The following is a 23669-nucleotide window of genomic DNA, read 5'->3' as shown; positions in this document are numbered from 1 at the left end:
AAAAAAAAAAAAAAAAAAAAAAAAAAAAAAAAAAAAAAAAAAAAAAAAAAAAAAAAAAAAAAAAAAAAAAAAAAAAAAAAAAAAAAAAAAAAAAAAAAAAAAAAAAAAAAAAAAAAAAAAAAAAAAAAAAAAGGAAAAAAGAGAAAAATATCCACTGCAAAATAAAAATAAGTAATCAGAAGGACCATGCAGATTTTCATGAAAGTCGTTGCTGAGACAAATGAAAATCCTAGATGCTCCTTCAAAAAGCATCATGACAGTGGCAGCCACTAGAGAGCAGCCTTGAAACCTCCTGTAAAAATCAACAGCATTTATTCGTAAAGGAAGAAGTGAAATCTCAGTAGGCACTGCAGAGCTGTTTTTAAAAGAAATCTCCTGGCCAGGCTACTTTCATTTCTGATCAGTGTTGAAAAACCCAGCATGACTACTTTCTCGCCACAGGCTTATCTTAAGGTGGATGGTGCAGGGATGAGGCTGGGAATTCGTCCTCCTTATATGACCCTACCAGAGAGTGGAGGGTGAGTTTCTATGGGCCCAGGTTCTTCTCTGGGTTGCATCAGGTTGTCTTGCTTCATAGACAACAAGGAGTTACGCTGCCAAAGCAGAGACCAACAGCAGGTCCTGAGCTGCCCAGCTGCACCCATGTGTGACTGCTCAACAGGAGAGAGTAAAAACTACTATCACCTTGCCAGTTAGGTCCAGAGGGTAAAAAAGTGTGGTGAAAATAAAAGGCCTGACTGAGGGTCAGACATCTTGCTGTATTACTTCATTCTTACTCTAGCAATTAGATGTATGCAAGTAGTGCAGGAAGAATTAGAAGTCTCAGATGTGTGCCCAGCTTCTGTTTTCCCCTAGGGATGTAGACACATCACAGGATGCTCAGACTGACGGACAAGCCTAATGGCTGAAAAGAGCTCCTTCCACTCCACTTCACCTGTAACACAATGCAAATCTTAGGTTTGGGGATTTACATTTTATAAGGGGGATATCTCCAAAGAGATCTATTCCCCCTGGCTGGAAGGCCCATCAATTGTCATATTCATATATGCACCGAATCATTAATGTTGTAAAAGACCTCCAAAATCATTGAGTTCAACCTTTGTATTATATATATACTTATATATTCTATATGCATACACTGTATGTATATGTACAGATGCATGTATATATATAAAAGGCTATAGCATCCCAAATCTACATGTACACATTTACTTTTTATTTACATATGTTGTTGTCATTTTTTAAGACATCTGCATAGCAGAGAAAACTTTTCAAATTGAAACATTTCAGCAAGACAGACTGTTTCAGGAAACTAGTCTGTGCTGGAGTCAGGGAATAGCTGAAGCAGACAAAAGAAAAGGTCCCTCTGGCAATATGGAGCCTCATTACCACTTAAGGTGAAAGGTGGGCTCTTTGCTCTTCTGGAACACCAGGTGAGCAACAGAAACACGCAAAAGCACAGACACGCAAACATTAAATGAAGAACCTCTCAAAAATCCTCTCACTTCACAGATATTCTCCACTACAGAAGGAATAAAAGAGCAAATGACAAATGAGCTGGGTTAGTATGCTGTTAAGGCACTCCTGGAAGTGCTCCCAGGATGACTGATGAGCACTCCAGAGGAATCCTTGAAAAGAATGATGAACTTTGCTTTTTTTCTTACCAGTGCCTATGAAGGGGGGTAAGGAAACAGCATTTTCCATAAACATTTTTTCCCTAGCCTTTCTCAAAATTCTGATTTTAAAAAGGAGTTAATGCACATGTGTTATACCTGATCCTTATTCTTTACAAGCACACAAGCCACAAATATTAAAAATATCTTGCCTTAAAGTTTCTGCCTCTCCTCCCACTATACAAAAAGTAATTTCAGGCTACAGTTGAACCTGAGAAGCTTCCTTTGTGTATGTACTTATTAGTGAAAAACAGAAGTGGAAAACAGTTTTCAGGCTGAAAAGGCTCCTCTGACAAAGGCTTAAGCTCCACAGCTGCCACTCAGAATAAAAAAGTAGAGAAAAGAAAGAAAAAGAAAGAAAAAGACAACACACAGACATCCCTCACTATTTGGAGGCAACAGTTACCTAAAATTTAAAGGTATCTGATTGCTAAGTTACTCCTCCCCCACTTGGCTTTTACCACCCAATGAAATTCGCTCTTTTAGTGAGGGCTGAGGACAACAGAAGACGATTAGTTGGTGGGCAGCTCTCCTTGATGGGTGTGCAAGTGGGTCTGAGTGCCTGCAGGTGAGTGCAGGGAGTGCAACGTGCCTTCTGCCTCAGCTGGCAACGCTTTGGTGATAAGCACCGAAAAGGCAGATGTGACAGCTTCCCAAAGCCTCTCCCAGGCATAGCTTCTTGTGTTAGGGATTTCCCTGTACCTCATCATGGCACAGCAAGATTCACAAAGGGTTTCTCTTCAACTGAAAAGCCTTCACTGAACCAAGACCTCTCACGTAATGATTTTCACATCTCCTTTGACGAACAGAATTACCCAGAGCCAGGCACTATAGCAAATCAGATGCAAGTTCTTCATAGTCCTAATAAAAGGAATGTGGGAATTACATCACCAAATGTATGCTGAATCCTCTCGTGTCACACTCTCATCATCCTGCTCAAACAAACTATCAGACAGCCCCAACTGCTCTGCCCAGGAGAGATGCTGTACCACCTGTACACTGTAAGAGGAAACCACTGACTTGCTATACAGCTGCTCATGCCGTGCCAAGTGCAGCAAAAGCTGCAGCAAAGCAATACAGGAAACTATCAAATTTAAATAGAGCTCCGCAAATATTTTTGGATCCACAATGACTATCCATGTAGCCATACTCAGACATTTTCTTGGTTTTTCTTGAGTTTTCTCACGCAGGAAACCTAACATTTTGTGAAAGAATTCGCATCCGTTCATCTTCACCTTCCCAGAAGTACTCTGGAGAAGTCTTGTCCTGTGTGCACATTCCACTGAAATTACCCTGTATCTTGATCCAGTGATCTGAGATGGGTTAAAAGGCTGCTTCAAAGCAACCCAAACAACTTGGAAGGACACTTGTTAACACTACAGAGGTTTACTACTGGAAGACCTTTTGGATTGTGATGAGTGGCTGGCAGACAAATTGAGTGCTACAGTCAGCCTTGTATTGTCACAGTGAGTAAAACCAGCCTGTCTGAATTCTAAAATAATTAGCAGTTACTTCATACATACACCCAAAATGAATAGTGTTAAATCTTTCACATTTCAATAAAATTACAATGCAGTTCACTGCAGTCCTTTTTGGCACTTCGTGTTTCTGTTATCCACTTAAGTATCCACATCCACAGCAGTAAAGAGGAGCAGGAGTAATAAATAACCAGGGGACACCTGGAGTCCTAGTACAGCTACTATGCTCAGACCACCACCTAAAACCAACCTTTTAAGGCCATTGCTAATTAAGTTAATTATTATACCTCCTCAAAAGAGTTCTGGTGAGTTTACACTTCCCCAATTAAAGGTTTAGAAACAGATTTTTCAAATTTAGACTTTACCCCTTAATCCCTTCTTGCTGAGATATCCTGATGTTAAAAGTGCCAACTGTTTCTTCCAGAAAGGTAATTTGCTGACAGAAGTACTTCTGTTTCTTCTTTAGGAGTATTATTATTTTTTTTTTCTTTGTGAAACTAGATATTCATTTTACAGTATGTAGTGGGTTTCTGTGGCTGGGTTTTGGTGCAGGGGCTAGGAGGTGGCTTCTGTTAGAAGCTGCCAGAAGCCTCCCCTGTGCCATGGAGCCAATGCCAGCTGGCTCCAGGAGGGGCTTCCTGCCTCTGGCCAAGGCTGAGCCAATCAGGAGTAACAGAAACACCTCAGTGATAACATATTTAAGAACAAAAGGCTGTGGCGCAAAAAGAATTCCAGCCAGGGAAGAGAACAGTGAGAACAACAAGGTAGACCCCAAGGTCAGTGCAGAAGGAGGGGCAGGAGGTGCTCCAGGCCCTGCAGCCCATGGTGCAGCCCATGGTGGGGCAGCTGTGCCCCTGCAGCCCATGGGGGACCATCGGGGTGCAGAGACCCCCCTGCAGCCCATGGAGGAGCCCACGCTGGAGCAGGTGGATGCAGGAAGGAGGCTGTGACCCTGTGGAAGGTCCAGGATGGAGCAGGGTCCTGCTGGAGGCTTGCAGCCCATGCCGAGGGAAGCCCAGGCTGGAGCAGGTTTTTCTGGGTAGGACTTGTGGCCCCCGTGGTGGAACCACGACGGTACAGCTCATTGGTGAGGGATTGCACCCCACGGAGGAGTGACCCACGGACAGCAGTTTGGCAAGAGCTGCTGCCTGAGGGATGGACTCAGGCTGGAGAGCTCCATCAAAGGCTGTCTCCTGTGGGAGGGACCCCACAAGAGCAGGGGAAGGACTCCTCTTCCTGAGCAGAGGCAGAAACAACAACTGAGTGCAAACCCCATTCCCTCTCCCCCTGCACCCCTTGGTTGGGAGGAGGGAGAACATGGAAGGAAGGAGGGGTGGGGGGAAGGTGTTTTTAGGATCGTTTTATTTATCCTCTTTGACTCTTATCCTGTTAGTAATAAATTTAAGTAATTTCCCCACTTTGAGTCTGTTTTGCCCGTGAAGGTAACCAGTAACTGACCTTTCTCATCTCTGACCTCAACTCATGAATCCTTAGCTGGTTTTTTTTTTTTTCTCTCCTCCGTCCAGTTGCAGAGGGAGAGCGAGAGAGTGGCTTTAGTGGGTACCTGACATCCAGACAAGGTCAACCGACTACACAGTACCAGACATATTTGAGAGCATATTCCTTACTGTGTCCACCAGAAGCAGGTTTGGTTTTTCTCTGTAAATCACCTCTATAACCGCCTGCAACTAAGCTTCACAGCCAGACTTTTTTGCTTCTGATGAGTTACATTTTGCCTCTGTTTTTGCAAGATTTAAATTTAATTTAAAACATCCTGTAAATATTAAAAGTAAAGTGGCTGCAATCTTGCAAGGGATTGCATGGTATTCCTCCTCCCTATTTTTAAGGATGCCTGCAAGCTTTAACTGCAGTACAGCTGGCTAAAGGCACAGCAAGGATGAGATGAGCTGAGGTTATGCACCCTGCAACCCTATGGGCTGACGTACTCCAGCTGAGAGCTATGCTGAGCACGTCTGCAGCTCAGAAAGCACTGAAAGCAGAAAATTTAAGAATGACTTTGGCAATGCTCTCTGTGGGGTTTTTTTGATCAATGACATTCTTAAACATTGCCACATATTCATCTTTTCCTAGAAATTATTTCTTTGCCTTGTCACCAGCTGCAAAATGCTCAAGCTACTGCTTGAGTCACTGCCTAATAGATCCAAATTTCTTTCTTGGAAGTGTGGTAGTTGGACATTTAAAGGAAACTGTCTGGAATGATTCATTAAAAACAGAAGTTTATAATTTTCTCTAGAGCATAACTTGCAACAAACATTTTTAGAGACACAAAGTAAACGCCTTGTTGTGTAGAGGAAGGAGAAGTACAATGTTCCATTAAAACAAGCATTAGTGCCAGCAGCACTTCCAACACCACTTGAGAGTAAAATGCAATCATTATCATTTTGAGCACTTTCAGCTACAGATGATGCTGTTTCTGAAAGCAGTCATGAACACACCTTTACGCAATGAGTCCTCCTAGCTGACGTCTGTGGTGCCCTCTATCTCACATCTTGTCAGATATTGCTCAGAACAACCTCAGATTAGAAGAGGTTCCTATTAAAAATGCTATTCTATAGGAGTAATAACAATAGCACTCCAGAGAAAGGATTGATATCTGCTACATTTTTTGGCACAAACCACAGGTTAAAATCATCCCCTTCGCAGAAGAAACAAAACCAATTATTAGCTATTTATGTGCTCCGTAACACTCCAAGTTCAGAATCATATGGGAAATGAACTAAATCCAGATCTTCCTCAAGCTTGCCATGACTTTCAAAAGAAAATGACCATCAGTAGCTCATGTTTACACCAGTGGAAGTAAGAACAGAATCTAAATACTCTGAGTAAAATGAATACTTCTTCACAATTATCATGGTTAATAAACCTTTTAAGTACTTGCAAAGCCTATGTAGGTATATGCTGATAAAAATCACTACATAGAAAGAAGCCTGGTATGTGTTTTTTATATTTTTTTTCTGTATTATATTAAGAAGGCATGAGTGCTTCATTTTATTTCTTGAGAAGAGGAAGGGGGAAAGAAATATGCTCAACTGCAATGACTGTCACCACCAGAAACTAATCAGTCAGAGGAGGACTTCTACTGAATCTATTAGGCATTTTGTTTGTGATGCCTGTTTAATTCAATAGTGAATGACACCGGCTGAAATACACGGCAACTCATGACTCTGGAGATTGTTCTACAAGACAAAGTTCATTAAGGCCAAGAAAGACCTGAAAACAGAAAGCAAAATACACAGAAAAAGAAATCTGATTCAAACCCCTCCAATATGTGAATCTCCACTATCTTTCTACTTCCTTAATGGCATGCAAGAGAACAGAAAGCCTGTTAAGAAAGGCCTTGTATGTTTGTCTTTCGAAGAGCCATACAGCTCCAAAAACAGCTGCCATTCTTCCCTGAGATGATCTTAAACTTCAGTGGGTGGTCTTATCAGCACAGGGAAAGACATGTCATGCTACAATCATTGCGGCAGGGATGAACAGAGCATAGTTTTTAGTAATGATGATCAGCATCTCTAAGTTTATCCTGCACCACATTTGTGAAAAACCAGAGCCTTCCACAGGTGTGCTCACAAACTGCATGGCTGTCCCATGCAGTGCTCCTGCCTGCACTTTCCTGGCAGACAAAGTCATGATCCTCCCACTCCCTGCAAAACAATGTTTTAATTGAAAAATGACATAAAACTAAGCCATACCTGACCCTTCAGTCGTATTTCACTTCCACTCTAACACTTTGGGCTCTTACCTGGTGCAGTTTTGTAAGACACGGTTCTGTTGGGCATGGGTGGTGCACTCTTTGTAACAGGGCTTGGTGCCATTTGCAAACCTTGCCGCTGCCTCTTCAGCTCTTCTTCTCTCTCCTGGGCAGCTCTGATCTCTTCTTCTATCATTGACAAAGTTCGCTGTTTCCTCGACCGTAACTTGAAAGGACCTACGGTCACTTCAGGCTCCTGTGTGGCCAGGATGGAGGCTGTGCTCCTAAGCTCAGCTGCCTCTGAGTATTTGCTGAAATAGCTGACTTCATGTTTGCCTTCCTCCACAAGGAATGGCTGGCTGGCTGAGTACATGGGTGACTGCTGCAAACTCTTCCCTTCCCTGAGTCCTGAGTCTTCCTCTTTTGAAGCCTTTGGTATGGTGTCCCTTTTTTCTTGAACTGGTGAAGACACCTGGGGTGGCTCAAACATTGGGTTCTGATGCTCCTTGGGGGCTGGAGCTGGCTCAGTGATGGCTGACCGCTCTTTGACTAAGACCTCTTTTTCTGCTGGTATTTCTTCTTCATTGCAGTTTCCTTTATCCACCTGCTCAGCTATGGCTTGTTGGATGGCATTTTGAACAAGCAGGCCAGCCTGGTACTCCAGCTGGTCATCCATCAGCATGGAGTCTGCCAAGGCAGAGGAGGGGGAATCACAGCCTGGGTCGCTGAAGGACTTAGAGATGCCTTCACTCCTACTCTCAGCTGGAGTGTCGGCCTGTGGGGTCTGTGGCAGGGAGAAATCTGCCAGTGAACTTTCCTGCAGGGCGCTCATGGTCTCGTTGGAAGCACCACTGTCGCTTATGTTATCCATGCTGAAGTCATTGGAAAGAGTTTCCAAGACGGTGGTATCCTGAGACCTAACAGACAAATCATCCAAACCGGAGTCAAGCTCCTCTGGAGGGGAAGAGGCGCTGCCTGACTTAGGGAAGTGATCTAGAATTCCTTGTCCATCGTCCTTCACCACTGTGAAGACCGCTCTTGCACTCATGAATTCTCCATCCTCTGCCCACAGTTTTGAGGCTGGTCCAGCTCTGGGGCTATCACTGACTGGTAGCTCTCTTGCTGTGTCAGCCGTGGTAGTCTGGGCACTTTTGTCATCTTCTGAGGTACAGGAGACTTTCTGTGCTTTGACAGCTGAGGCATTGTTACCCTCAACCTGTCCTGTTTGCCCACACACTGAAACAGGTCTTGTCACAGAGGACATCGGCTTGTCCACATATGGAGAATTGAGGCTTTTGTAGAAGGGTTTGATGGAGAACATCTTGGGTGTTCCTGACCGCCTCGGTGGGGCCTGACCCTGAGATGGACCTGAATGCTCCATCAGCTGGAACTGCTTTCTGGCAGCTGAGAAGTCAATCTGCTCTGTGACAATATCCTCTTTTTTGATATTGACTGACTCTGGGGCTACAAAGGGGCAGCTGACCTGTTTGGGGGATGCTGGTGTTGCACCTTGCTGCTGCTGTCTCTCCTTGCGCTCCTTGTACTTCTTGTGAGACTCCAGATGATCTTCATCCAGTTGATCCTCCAGGGGCTTCTCTTGAGGAGGGTTCCACCATTTGGCGGCAATGTTGGGGTTTTTCTTGACAGCCTGGCTCTTAATGAGTTCCCTTCTTTCTTTTTCTAGTTCCATCATTTCTTCCGATTGTCTCACTTTACGGACTCTGTATTTTTCCTTCTCTTCTTCATCTTCAAAGAGCTTTGAGGGCTTTTTGTCTTCATGGAAGGCTCGCAGTTCAAACTTTGCCTCTTTCTTAAGGGTTGTAAGAGTTGTTTCTCCATCCTTAGAGGATCTCCTAGAACTGTTTGAAGAAGTGGGACTTCCTGGCACCTTGAGACTCTCCCTAGTGTCTTCTTTCAGTCCACCCAAGGAATGGCCATTAGATTTCAGGTTCTCATCAGTTATGCTAGCTTCACATGCCTCAACTTCCGAGGCTGCCTGCTTGTCAGCTACATTTTCTTCCCTTTCACTACGCCCTGAATCTTTACTGACATTAGCAGATGTTCCTGAGCCATCCATAATGGAGACTGCACTTGGTTCAGGGGAGGATGTCCCATTAAAGGTACTATCTGCAGCAGAATCACAGCAATTTGCTTCCAGCACTTCATCTAGGTATCTGATCTCCTTAGCAACTTCGCTGTCCAGAGATTCGTGCCTTTCCTTAAGTCCATTGCGGCTGGCAGTAGGGGAAAAAAAGTGGGTTGGATTGTCTACAGGATGTGGTGAAGCCACTGTGGTGATGCTTTTGTGTTCAGAAACTGGAACTTCAATTTCCATTTTCTCTTCCTTTGTAGCAAGCACAGTAGCTGGCTCCAAGAAATTGGCACAGTTTTGGTCTCTGTTTTTTCTCAACCGGATGTCATCCTCAGGGATTCTGGAAGATTTCTAAAATAAGAAAACAAAACTATGATGAAGTCCTAAAAAAACCCATCCAATTTTTTAGTAGGTAAACACCATCTGAAAACCAAACCCCAGCACTTCTTAAACTTGAGATTAAAGCATTCCCTCAAAATGTGAAAAAGCACGGCAAACTATTCACACAAAAAACAGGATGTTATCTTACCATAAACTGGAAAAGGTATTAAAACAACAACAAACTTTCATTTAAGGATCTCCCATCTGCTTACCATCCTTACTTTGTCATTATTTCATGCCTGTGTCTTGGTCTGCGACTAGGAGTGAGCTCTGGGTTTCCAAATTAATACTGACTTGCCAGTTTAGACTCTTCAAAGATTTGCATATGCAGTACACAACAGCTATGATCTTGGTATTTCAAAAATGCTTTCCACACCTAAAGGAAATCTCATAATGCTTCTCCAGATGAAAAGTATTACTGACCCTGCTTTGCAGAAACAGATGCTCATGTGAAGGAAAGTGATTCATACAAAGTTTGGAAAAAGGATGTGGCAGGGAATGCTCATTTCTTAGTGGCTCAGTCCTGGTCATCAAACACAGGGTAGAATTACACAGTGTTGAAAAGACATGGGGTCTTTCTCCAGCCCACACGGAAACCCACACACAATTGGACCTGAGAGGCAGGAAGCATCTGCAACTCCCATGGCATGAAGACCACCACAAGGAGCATGACAGGGACCAGAGTCATGGTCTCCTCCCTCCCACTTCTTTAATCTGCAGTGCAGATGCACTGGATTCACATTTCTCCCTGATGCGTCGCCTCTGCTCACAAGGAGGTTACTGAAAGAAACACTGTGTATGTTGAGGTACAGGAAGATTTTACTGGTCAAGCAGCCTAATGAACTTCTGTATGTAAAGTCTGAAGGAAATTCCAATTACGTTGGCAACATGCCAATTAAATTCTCAATAATTCTATATCGCAAAAAGGAAAAAAAAAAGGAAAAAAAGAAAACACTCAAAGAAAAGGAAATTTTAAACATCATTCTTCAAAAAGAACTTGCTAACTCTTGCTTACTTCCTACACTATGAAAACCGAAAGTGTCACATCTATTTACTTTGACTAACTTTTTAAAACAGAAATATGCTATCTGAGGTCTCTGTTTCCCTTTCTGTGTGTGTTTCTGTGTGTGAGGCATGGGCTTGGAAGGCAAACAGCAATGATCAAACCCTGCGAACTCAGTGGCCACCAACAAGGGCACCATTGTCTGCTGGTCACCCCTGCCCCTGCTGTCCCATACCCAGCATGCTATTAATACACACTGCAGCAGCAGATGATCAACAAGGAGCACAATGGCACTCACCAGTGACCTGAACAATCACATTGCTGCTGCATTTACATAGGCAGTCAATGCATTTGACACACCTTAAACAATTACAGGCAGTCAGCTGGAAGAGCTCTTTCTAAAAACACTCTGAAGATCTTTCTGTCTAATTATATGGTTGTACACATTTGAAGACAGCGCTGGCTTCAGCCACCAGATATTCTATTCTTAATTGTGCTTAAACACTGGAAAAAATCTTTAAAAACAAACAACCTGCTTTTGTCTACGTATTTTACTTTATAAACTTTACTGGTTCTACTTGCTTCACTTCTTCACTTTCTGTTGAACTTAGAAATACTCCAACTGAAGTTTCTAGCAGCACTTTTCTTAAGGCATATTGTATTTTTCATCATTTAAATATCTAAATGTGGCCATTTTCTTCTTTAGTCCTATTAGAGATGTATTCAAGAAATCAGATGTTCTGCAAACAAATACAGAACAAATATAAAAAGTCCTTACTTTTTCAGGTGGGCTCAGAAGGAATGAAAAAAAATCATAGATAAGGTTTCTTTTAACCTGAAAAGGCAGGAACTGCACTTGATCTGCTGGCAAGGCTCCACCAACACAACTGGTACTCAGGTGACAGGATTAAGACTGCAATATCTTTTTGATATCTGGGTTTAAATCTTCCCTTCTTGACATGCTGGTGCAAAAAGGGGTATGTCAGTTGCTGGAACAATGTGTGCAAAGTGTAAGACCAATGGTTGTCCTCTGTTACATAGACCTTGGGTACACAATTATGCTCCTGATAATATTTGCTTCTAATTAAGCAGTTCAAAGCCACTGATGATATTGGTAGGTAACTACGTGTCCTCTGCAGCCACAAGAATATATCGTCAATGGACACAGAAAATCAGTGGCACTTAAGCACATCTACCTAAAGAGTCAAACCAGAGCAAAAGGGCCCCCTGTGCTTCTGGTACCTCCACACCAGGGAGCTGGGAATATACCCCTGGTGGTCCCAGAGACTGCATTCCCTAAAGCGTGTCTACTTCCATCACTGCTTTAATGTACACCATATTTGGATATTCAAGTTAGATGACAGAACCACAGATATAATGCTCTACCTAAATCTCCAAGCGAGTAAGAGTCCATCCTCTCATCAGAGCTGCAATCCATAGCTCACATATAAGGCACACACAGGGAACTGTCTAATCAGGGCATGCATTTGTGACAGCATGTAACTCTGAAAGTGCATGTGTCTCTGCAATTAGTGTGGCACATGTAATTATGTAGCAAAACAGACAATTATGCAGTAAAAGCTCTGAGGAAACGTTTGCTACTTATTGGAGGAGGCTTTCTTTGATAGAAATTAGCAACTGAGCATGAAGAAGGGCCCCTGGAATGGCACAGAATCCAGCGAGGAATGTTAGGAGAGAAAAAATACGCTTAAGAACCCCCAAAATTGTCTTCCTCAACACATTCTGGTAGAATCTGGGGACAGCTTTGTGAACTCACGGCAATGAGAGTACGCTCAAAGCACTCCTGTAAGAGCAATCTGCTGATGAATTACTTTTAGAAGAGAACTCAGATAAATAAGAACAAAAACAGCTGTTAAAAAAAAAAAAATCTTTTCAAGACAGTCCAGGCCACAGATCCTGCCCAGGATAACTGGCAGGGTGTGGGAAAGTGGCACGTCAGGATGACGACACCATGCATGGGAGGAGGCTGGGAGGAGGAGGGTGGTGGGACACACACAGACCCCCTGCCTCAGCTGTTTGGCAGAAGCAGGCAAGCTTTCCAGGCAAGCTTTTGCGATAAACCCCTACCGACAGCTTTGTATTTGCCCCCTACAGGGAGGAGGCTTTTCAAAACCTGCACCATTACAAAGACCGGTGAATGGGAAATGGGCTGCATTCAGTCTTAATTGTAGTCAGCAATACAGCATTCACAGAGATTCCCTTAAACTGCTCATCTAGACCCAGATTTTCCAGAAGTTGCTGTTACATTTACAGAACCTCTGAATGTGCATTCATTTCTGTTTAAGTCAAGATGCAACTGGGTAATTAGTGTTATTTCTACAATGCTGCTGCACTTTAGCAAACTATGGTTATTAGCAGCTTAGGAAATTATTAGCATATTTTCTCTTTGGCTGAATTCCTCATCTACAAAAGTGTAAGTGTTTGGGAAATCAGTTCTTTCAGAAGGAAAAAATTGTGGGTGTGCTACTAACAAGACCCAGCAAACCTACTGCCAGTGCCTTCCTTTGTTTGATGCAACACAAAATGCCTACAGAAACAAGTGGGAGGCAATCCTTCTGAGCCACTTCAACATTCTTCTGAAGCAACAGTGGCAGTGGTAGGGAGAGAGAGGAAAAGAAAAAACGACCAAGAAGTTTTATGGTTTAAGAAAATCTAAAACAGTTTCCTCATTGCAGGATGCTACAATCACTCCAGCCAAGTTTCAGGACAAGTTTTTGATATTGCTGGTCTCCTGGCTTCATTTGCATTGTCAGTGTTCCATTTTTTCAGCTTTCATCTTCTTTTGAAGGTGTCCTGTATTTCATCTGCTTCTCCTCCCACTACCTGGGCACTGAACCGGGGTTTTTGTTCAACCATTTCCCCTCTGCTCTTGGATCTGACTCTTGGGCCCATCATACCTCAAGCAGTTTTAGTACTAAACCCACATTTGCATGTGGTTGACTGGCTAATCCATAACTCCCTGCTGATGTCAACCATCTTATCTCTGTTCACCTATTGCCTTGGCCTGCCCCTCTTTGTAAGTGAGAAGGAACCAAATGATGGGTTTGTTAGGAGGTTGACTCCAGCAAACCTTCAAGAGAGCACCTGTGGAAGCCTTTGCAGAAAGTAGTCTGAGGACACAGGCCAAACTCTTTGTGTTTTGAAAATCTTCTGTTCGGAGGAGCTAAGAGAAAGCAGTAGCTAAAAAAAAAAAAAAACCAACCTTCAAAAGATCACAAATCTGGGGCAAAAAAAAAAAAAAAGGATGCAGATGATGATGCAGAGTTCAAGGAAAGGGGATTTCTACTGACATTACCTACAGAAAACATTTATCTTCATTAAAAGAAAATCAAACCCAAATACAAACCCAAAGTATTGTCCTGTTCCTATATATAAAGGTCTCTTTTTTTCACATCATATTTTATACTGACACCTCAGGGTTTTAAAACTACTATGGAAAGTTTTGTCAAAAAAATTTACAATTTTTCACTTAATGAAATAAGATTCGAGTTTCAGAGAAAAATAAATCCTCAAATCCTATCGCCAAATTTTGAATTTAAGGTATGTCAGGCACGTGCTGGCACCACCTTTAATAGTTCCAGTCATAATCCTACTACACACAAAAAACAAAACCTGTTCCTTTTCAGAGTGTCTTCAATACACAGACCAAAACCATTTCTGATAACTAAAATGAGTTAGTGTTGAGTGTCACAATGACATTCTCCATTAGCAGCTCTCTATGCTCTTCAGTGACTATTTTGAGGTAGCCAGACAGCACAATCTTTTCTATATGGAATGCTGTTTTGTCTCCTAAGCACTTCAGAAATCACAAGGGTATATTCTAAAAATCAATGCAACTTCCCTCTGAGAAGCAGTGGGGCTCTTCTGGAATACAGACAGTAATAAGGGATGGGGGGATACAATGCCCAAGCAAGTGGTTATTTGGAGAGTTTGCTATGTGGCATTTTCTTAGTGGTTTTCCTATTTCCTTTTCTCATCTGTTTTAGAGAAGAAGTTATGATTGCAGTTTTTCAGGACTTTGCGATACTCTTGAAAGGCTTTGCAATATTCTTTTTCATTGCATCTGAGCCACAGGCTTCAGCTTCCCCACATTATACACTGTAAAGCTCTTTTATCAAATCAAACTCCAGTCTTCTTTTGCTGCTGTAATACATTAAAGATGGATAAAATTATGAATACTTTAATGGTAAACATATATAGGATATTTTAATGATGAGCACATAAATCAATTGATACTGTATTTTTCCAAACATGTCTCTGTAGCTCCAGTATTTTCTGTGTCCTCAATGACAAATAGCTTAACTGTTTCCTGGGTAAGTCAGGATCCAAATTTGGAATAAACCTTACTACTTCCCACTAACTTCAAGGTATGTAAATGAGAAGCAGTTTTCTACAGGAAGAAAAACACCTGATCCTGTATGCCAGTTTTTTTCTCTTGCTTCCTGTAAATATAGATCTGGTCTCTCTGTGAAGAATTTGCAATCCAAATGACTGGATTCCACCTATTGCTACAGGAGCAAGAAAAACAAGTATCTTCCTTCTGTAACTTTTATGCTTGTGCAGCTGTTGTAAAAATGCAAAAATAAAAGGCTAACTACTTTTTATTAAATATTTTGATTCCTGCAAAGAACTGCAACTGCATGAAGTACCTGTATGGCCGAAGTTACTTATGCAGAAATTAATATTTAGGGACAAAAGGCTGCTAAACTTATAAATAAAAAGAAATATCACTTCTGATAAAGAAAAAAACATTGCAGAGTTTATCAGAGTTGTGATATGGTTACATAGCTGGTAGAAAGGAAAGCAATACATATTCAAGTGGTATAGACTCAGATACAACTCTGTGTGGGGCTGGTTAGCTTTCCTATGAAAGCTCTGTTCCATTCCACAGTAATCAAGATGCAAATCTGAAATTACAGGAAGCTGTGATTAAACTTTCCTTCAGAAAGTGCAGCACCATTTGGTACTTCCAGTCTACACGCATACACACACCCCATTTTCTATCAGCCACTCACAGGGAGAACCAGAAGCTTCAAAGCACCCAAGAAATCAGTAAATCCGTGATGATTTCAGGTACCAGAACCTGCATTCAAAAGGCCATTCACTTGTTCTCTACACTGTAATGTAGGTCAGCCTGAAAGCGCAACTGAATTAGAGCAGTAAATGCATGCATAAGAAGGCATTTCATCCAGAAAAATGTGTTTTTATCATCACTCTAATCAGTTCAAATCCCACTTTCGATGGTCCTTTCAATTCCACAATGATTTCTACCTCAAAAGAAAAGTGCAACGCCAAGTATTTTTCATATTCCTTCACTCTATTCCGTAGGACAGAATGAGGAGGACAGTACACTGCATCCCCTATGTGCAGAGATGGGAAACAAACCAGTGCTGCAGAGGGACAGCACTAAACTCAAGCTCAATACAAACCACGTTTGTGTGTTAATCAACTACCCCAGCACAGATGGTTAGTACTTTTTAACTTCGTTATGCATTTTTCCTAAGGCTTATTTTTCCGTGGCTTGTCTCTAAAATCTGCCTTAGCTGAAACAAGACTCAATACTTCCAACAGCTAGGATACTTGATTTAAAAAGGCTGTGGTGCCAAGTCACTGAAAATGGTAAATATGGTCTGCTGAAGCAGCCTCCAATGCTACCTAAGGAAATGCAATGGTTTGCTGGAGAAATAAAGAGCTCTGCATCCAACTAACACATGTTTACACTAATTGTGTAAGCACAATTAGAAAACTGTCCCAAAACGTGACAGGGAAAACAATGCAGGACATAATCCTTAAGGAATAGAAGGATAATTTCTTCTTCACAGTTGAAGGTCAGAGATGAGATCCTGTGCCATGAACTGCTGCACTTGCGGAGCCCACTTGGACAGGCTCCCCTCAGCTGCTGCTGGTAGATCTCAGCTAAGGGCTCTGTTGTTAGTAGCACTGACACTCAGCCTCTGGTTTGATGTTAAGTGAAAGAGGAGAAATCCTAACTGAATAAGGACAAAAATGTTCAGCTTAAACAGACTGCCCAGTACAGATACTGAGCTGAGCAGAATGTGTCTTTTGAATGTATGCATAAAAAATCAGTTCCACAAAATGCTGCAGTTGAAATCTGCCCAGCACATGTCGGAGGATGGAACAATTGCTCTGATAAAGCATGATCTAATCCCAGCGGGGAGGGGAAAGGACGCTAAACTAAGCCTTGCTCTTAATACTCTCTAACCCATCTAGATAATGTCAGCACAAGGAAAGAGTGACCTTTACGGTCACTTGCACGAAAAAATAAATGAGACAAGGGGATTTCCAAAATTCCTTAGTCTTTTCATTGGAGGTAAGGGGATTGCTCTTCCATCTAAAGAACGGATCTACAACTCTCCTATGTAAATGAGAGATCTAGAGAAAAATAAAGGCATGTTAATCATTTTGGTGCATGAGAAAGGGACCTCCAGAGGAAGGAATTTGGGTTAGGCAGGGGCAGGAGGAAGGCAGTAAACTGAGACAAAAGGCCAGGCAGTTAATTTGCTCTCAGAGCAGATCTTATGGTTGCTAGGAAAACTGTTCTAATAGATGTGAGGAACAGAGATAAACCTGCCGTAAACACACAAATAGGCTTTCTGAGATGTATTAGTATTACTAAAGTCTTCTGACGATACAGATTCTTTCACTGGTTCATACCATTCTCTAAATCTGTCATAAATGGTAGCCTTAACTGCATTTTCTGAACAAAGACAGATGATCTCTATGCTCTTTCACCCCTTACTTTCAAGGGCAATGTAGTAGGAACTGAAATGCTTTAAAAGAAGCAACCCCCTACAAACTTTTGCAAATAAAGATTAACATAATTTTTCTCCTTGTTTCACTTCTTTGCTGCACAAACATCAACTGTTGGAGATCATACTGCTTTTAACTATTTCCTAAAGCCCAATAAGTATTTTCTGCACTTCTGAAAGGCATGGCTGCTCAATATCTAATGGAGTTTGACAGTCTGGAGTGCTGCCACAGAGGCTAAAGGAGTGAATTATGCACAGAAATGTAAGGCTAAACATCTGTTCTTTTGACAGCTGAAGAAGGTTAAGAATTATTACTGATGTTTTGTCTTTACCAGGAGGACTTGTTACAGCTGCTCTCATCCATTAGATTAAGACCCATCACAACAAAATCTGCTTAATGAAGGTATGCCTACGTAACTGTGCACAGTGCAGTGTGTCTCACTCAATGGTACCCTGCTCTGCCAGGAGCACAAAGAGCAGGACAGTGTTTATTTACTGCGGGCCTTGGGAGGGTTACAGTCTGAGGGCTCAACCAGCCCAGCTGGCTTGAGCACTACAGATTGCTTTCTTCAGTTTTTTAAGGAAATAGAGCTATTTCAAAGCTAAAGACCCCTAAAAGTCTCTACTAGGAGTGAATGCAGGGGCTTAAAAAGGTCCCTATTTATAATTAGCTTTAACCAAAATGTATTTTAGGCTGTTACCTCTACATTCAGGCAAAAGCAGATAATTGGAGCATTAGAAAAAGAAGCCTGAAAGGATATGAAGAAAGGATATCTGCTCTAGTCCTAGCTCAAAAATCACTTTATTTATGTAAGTGAAGAGGGGGAAAATATGATGGTGATCAAAGGATATAACTGAAGTCTCTGCCAACAGCTGAGTTATGCACCAAGTGGGGAAGAGAAACTGCTTCCAGGAAGAGCCTGGCACACCACCTTCCCTGAGTCATGCTCTCCAATGTGTCATCATGCCCAGAGTTCATCAGGGAACTACCACACAAAAATGTTTTCACTCTAGTCCCTTTTTCCAGAAACACACCATGGATAAAACAACATTTGGGGTACAAAGCCAGAGATTTTACACAAGAGCCAAAACGTTGTAACTCCAGTGCACTGCGATTCTCAAGGTTCTTCCTCTAAGGGCTTGCATGTAACCCAATTTTGTGGCTGGCACATATAGAAAAATACCCATTCAAAGATACACCTGCAAAATGAAACCTGCTATTATTAAACAATGAATCCGATGTAGCCAGGATGATACGGGGAGTTTGCCAAACCACTTCAACAAACGTCTCGCAAATAAATAATACTTAACAGAATAGTTATAAAGAAAAAAAAGGTGAAACGACTACAGGGTCTATAGAACAGTTTTGCTAGTAAGAGGCCAAGAAGGAGGATGTTGCTAAATTCTCCACATACCATTGCTGTCCCTAGGCTATAAATGTGACCTACCATGTGTGTGTGGTGTTGTGAACAGTCAGCAGCTTCATCTGAGCTTTGCTCGTAACACAAACTAAGCATTACAGTCATCTCACTATCTCCTGCAGGAGCATGTTTCATTGAAAGGGAGACTTGGATAGGATCTTTTTTCTAATTCCTTATTTGGGAAAAAGGCAGTTGAGAAATTCCTGAGAGTAAAACATCTCCTTTCAGCACCTACTACTTCCTGTCCCTCTGCCCCTGCTCCCCTCTCCTCTTCCAAGTAAAAACTCATTATTCCTGCTGAAAAGTCACTGATTAAATGACCTACTGCACATCTGGACTACATTAGGCTATTATTTGATTAAGGCATTCATCACTTGCTCTTTCAGCAAGTGGAGAATTAAGATAATGATGGAGGAAAATGGTGCTAACTGGACTGGCTATTCCCGCTCAAACTGCTCTGCTTGAGAAGTCCTTCAGATTGCCCAGTTCCACAGTTATAGGGGTTTTTTTTGCCTAATTAAAGAGAAATTAAATAAATAGTGGTTAATTTCTTTAATGTTGACAAGACCATTAAAACCAATTATGCTGTTACACTAAGGGTTGCTGTATTTCTCAGCCAATTTGCTATCAGAGAGGAAATGCTTGCTTGAAGGTATTTTAAACAGTCATAAAAAGGCTCAGCATTAAACTGCAAGCAGCACTTCACATTTCTGTACAAACAGAAGTTTGACACATTCCAGATCAAATTGCTTTAGAGGAGAGGGGGGGAAGAGACGAAAATGGCTTAACCAGACCTTCTCAAAAGGGTATTGTTTACTAGCACGTCACACAAGCAGTTAACTCAGCTTTCAGTATTTGAAGGACTGCACAGTACTTCAGCAATGGAGTCTGTGTACATAAAAACAAAAGCAAAAGCTAGAAGGAAAGATCATGTCATCTTGGCTTTCAGATGCTTTCCCCTAAAATATCCTTCCTCATCTCACAGGAGTTAAGGAATGTGCTATCCTAGTGCATGCACTGAGGGCTCATCAGAAATGCTGTTGCTGCTAAATGTGACTGCTCGTGGTACTGTTAATTTCCTTCAGTGCTAAACAACTATATAAGGTGAAGCTGAACAGACACCCTGAAAGCGTCTTTGTGAGCTGAAGTTTGCTTTACAGTGTCAAGAAGGATAACACACTCGACGAGTGGGAAACATACCCCTCCACAGCAACTAAACAATTCAGCCAGAAGACTTAGCAAGTGCTGCCTAAGGAATATACTCACTGGATGTGCTGGGTGGTTTCCCTAGTTATCACATGTATAGGATATACAGAAAATATCTTTCCTCCTTGAAATCAATATTCTTCTGTAGAAGAACGTAGCAAAGTAGAAAGTTGCAAATCTCAAAAAGCTCTGCTTACTGCTCACAATGAGCACACGAACCACAAAGAATTCCACCAACATCATTGGGAAAAATGGTATGGTAAATACTTCTCCCAATACCAAATGATAAAACTCAACGAAGATACAAGTCACAGGTAAGAAATTTTAGCTTACTCTTACTCTGTTTCTGTAAACTCCGAAGGAAAACCTAAATATGCTGTTTTCCACAAAGGCCTTCACTTGTTAAGTCACATTCCTTCCCCAACTCATTACAGGACTCTGATGTCATAGGCTGAGGGAGGGCTCTTTCAACAAACAAACAAACAAACAAACAAAACCCCAAACAAACCAAAACCAAAAAAAAAAAAAAAAAAAGAGAGAGAAAAAAAAAAAAAAAAAAAAAAAAAAAAAAAAAAAAAAAAAAAAAAAAAAAAAAAAAAAAAAAAAAAAAAAAAAAAAAAAAAAAAAAAAAAAAAAAAAAAAAAAAAAAAAAAAAAAAAAAAAAGAGGGGGGGAAAAAAAAAAAAGAAAACCAAGAAAAAAAAAAAAAAAAAAGAAAAAAGGGAAAAAAGAAGAAAGAAGGAAAAAAAAAAGAGGAAGCCCACACCCTCAGCCCACTCACACAGAGTCTCTTATAAAGGAAAATTCCATTTCACACTTCTCATAAAGAGCATGACTTCACTTAACCTGAAAGGGAGCCATCTCCTTAGGGATACTCTCAAAAGCACTGTGTCGGTAACAGACCTTAAGACACGTTTTCAGCTAACATAAGCAGGGGTTTACTGTCGTAGGTTCGTTTTTCTGTTTGGTTTTTGGGCTTTTTTTCCTGGGGGGAGGGGGGGGGGGGGCTGCAGTGAGGTCCACTACCCTACCGCACAGCATGTGGCTGGCTTAGTACTGGGAGAGAACAACACCATGAAGGGCTGCTGTGAAAGACACAAATTCCAAGAAGTAACTAGCAGTACTTTTTATCTACCAGGAAACAACAAAACGGCTCGACTATATTCTTTCCACGGGAGAGGCTGCAATGTTAATTGAAGCGCTTAGGGCACCTCTGGTAACCTGTTTCAGGAGACTCAGGTCAGAGCAGTGGTGTACAGCCTCTACAAAAAGCACCGGCGGAACGGAAAACAGCTGAATAGAAGGAATGCAAAAAACCCCCACCTAAATTTACAAAGGAGGGTGACAGGAAAAAAACGCACAATGTTTTCTACAGTATAGTACTTGTTCATTACTGCTGCCTCTGGGCTAGGTGACATTTGAGTACCCTTGGATTAGGTTTCCAGGAGGCTTAATAGTTAAAGCTAAAAACATGAGCTATGCTGACCAGATATCCCCTGCAAAGGCCCTCCCGACTTTGAGTTAAAATGGCTTGAATTTAGTGTCACACGTTGCTATAGATGATATGGCTTAAAGGCTGAAATAGCAAACTTTACCTACCTGAAGAATTACATAAGATATTTGCTTGCTTTCTTACTACTTCTAAGGCATCAGCAAAGGGAAGGCACAGCCATTCTTTACCAGCAATGATGAAAATGAACAGCAGTGACATTTTTGACAGGAGAACCCTCGAAGGCAGTGGCAGCTCATTTCACCAGATGCTCCACCACCTGCCTGAGCCACATTAAATGAGTCAAGGCAAGTCTCTACAGTGTTAAATGGGCAGGTAAGAAACTCTGTCACCTGTTGAATTAATCTATGAAAGCAGAATGTAAATAGGTCTCACTAGGAAAAAAAAAGAAAAGGCACTCAACATTCCTGTCTTAAAAATAAGACTAAGAGTGGTTTTGGTTAGCCTAAAGTGACAGAAAATACCGTGTGCTTTCATATACTACCTCCTACACTGTCTGCACAAGGGACAGATATTGTAATACATTACTTATAGATTTCATAATATTAGCTATTTTTTATTCCCTTGAATCATCTCAGAATTCTACCCTATGAAGAGGGATAGGTGTCCCACAGAGAAATAAAATACTGTATTAAAATGTATGGATTTAAAATGCAATTTCCATAGCTCCTTATTGATTACATATGAATTTTAAGTAACTCTGCTTCACCTGTGGTCACCAAAGAAGCAAAAGGTCACAAGATACTTATCTTCCATACTCTTCCTGACACCAACCGTCTAAAGCCCCACAAGCCCAGGAGGTCACTGGAGGACAGAGCGGGAGCACTACCCACCTATGCAGGAGATGGAGCTCAAGACCCTTTTTCGATACAGACTCATGGGAGTTGTCCACTTGACATGCAAATACTCTGTTTTCAATGAAGTCTAAAAGAGTTGCACTTGAAAAAAACTTTTTTTTTTTTTAAATTACCTGTTTCTCATACCAACTAGTTTTGAAAAACAGGAATAACTTGCCCTTGACATCGGTATTTTGCAAGAATGAACTGGGCTATTGGTAATGATGTGTGTACAATACAGCAGTGTAGCTTTAGTAGCAAAGGCAGTAGATACACCCTGTTAAGCCATCTTTTGCTACAGCTGGCCTCAGATAAACAAACAAACTTTTTCCCCCTCAGGAATTCAGACCCACCATTACTGTCAGTTTTAAATAAGTTGTGATTTGGGGGGTTTTTTTCCCCTTTTTTTTTTTTTTTTTTTTTTTTCTTAAAGCCTTAGTCTCTCCCAATACAACTTCAAGTTTACCTAGGGGGGAAAAAAAAAAACAAGTAATGCTCTTGGTTGAAGCAAAAAGCATGAACAGAAACTTGAAACAGCTGAATGATCAATAAACAAATAAAAATGCACAAATTTAACTCAAGGTGTTCCAAGAACACTTTATAATTATTCCTCCTAACATCCTGAAGTGCCAAGATTCTTGACATCTCTGAACTTTAAACCAACTGTTCAGCATGACTGTAAGCAGTACACCCTGGGGTCCTCTGCATCATGCCACACTGAAATGCAGTAAGTGTATGAAGACTGAAATGCAGTGGAGAGCCTCTATTAGTAGCCACAGAACAGTCAGCAAATATTAATTTCTGGAGACATCAAGGGCAAGATTGTAAAAGACAAGAGTGATAGCCTCAGTATCTGAGAAAAAAAGGGACCTTTACGAAGTGATTTACCTGTTTCAGTCCCTAATCTTCCAAATTTGCAGCAGAAAATGCACAATAAATGCAAGGATGCTAAGTTTCTTGACTAAGTCAGTGTATATGAAAAGCTAGTATAAGGCAGCAACTCTTTTTTTTCTGCAGGTCTGAGGATCCTTAAGGCTACAGCCTAAGGATCTGCCCTGCCCATGCCACAAGGCCACCTGTAGAGGCAAATGAAATGTGTAAGCAAGAGCTCAACCAGTCAACAAAAAAAGATGTAGGTGCACCATGTTCTCTGCAAGAGTGTTGTGACTTTGGGAGGCCTCATTAATCTGAAACAGCCCTTCTCTGTCAATCTTCAAGATACAAGATGAGATCTGAATCTGGGGCACAGTCTGTACTTTGAGTGTTTCTCAGAGAAGCCATCTCACATTTTAGCAGCTGGTTGCAACTTGTGCATACGGTTAAACACAAATTCTTTAAAATGTGACAGCAACAGTGATTTGCATTGTTCTATGTCCTGATTAAGCAGCAACAGAATTATACCTCAGGACACAGATGCTTTCCTACGAGCCCAAAGACCACACTGGAGGTAACTGCAACAATGAAAGCACAGGGTCATTGCTGCAATCTGTTTCAAAGAGCTAATTCTGTTCTTTTAACATCTTGTTGGAAGAAAAAAAGAGAAAAGAGAAGAAAAGAAAATAAGAGA

General features: G+C 41.4%; 1 protein-coding gene across 7 annotated transcripts in view; it reads right to left on the bottom strand.

Moving 5' to 3' along the window:
* LOC114069919 (A-kinase anchor protein 2-like) overlaps positions 1-23669 on the bottom strand; it is a 157130-nt gene that overhangs the window by 14023 nt on the left and 119438 nt on the right. For 6 of the 7 annotated variants that reach the window (XM_027907553.1, XM_027907085.1, XM_027907242.1 and 3 more), the window contains one exon: positions 6915-9306. In XM_027907553.1, coding sequence (XP_027763354.1) covers positions 6915-9306 — 2392 coding nt within the window. Of the gene's footprint in view, positions 1-6914; positions 9307-20090; positions 20135-23669 lie in introns of those variants that run through there. The other variant, XM_027907463.1, reaches the window with a different exon arrangement.

Source organism: Empidonax traillii, unplaced genomic scaffold (assembly GCF_003031625.1).
Source record: "Empidonax traillii isolate 1590-97213 ecotype Southwest subspecies unplaced genomic scaffold, ASM303162v1 scaffold3:size4013460, whole genome shotgun sequence".
Lineage (NCBI taxonomy): Eukaryota > Metazoa > Chordata > Aves > Passeriformes > Tyrannidae > Empidonax > Empidonax traillii.
The sequence above is the reverse complement of the archived record's forward strand: the minus strand, read 5'-3'. Positions and strand labels throughout refer to the sequence as shown.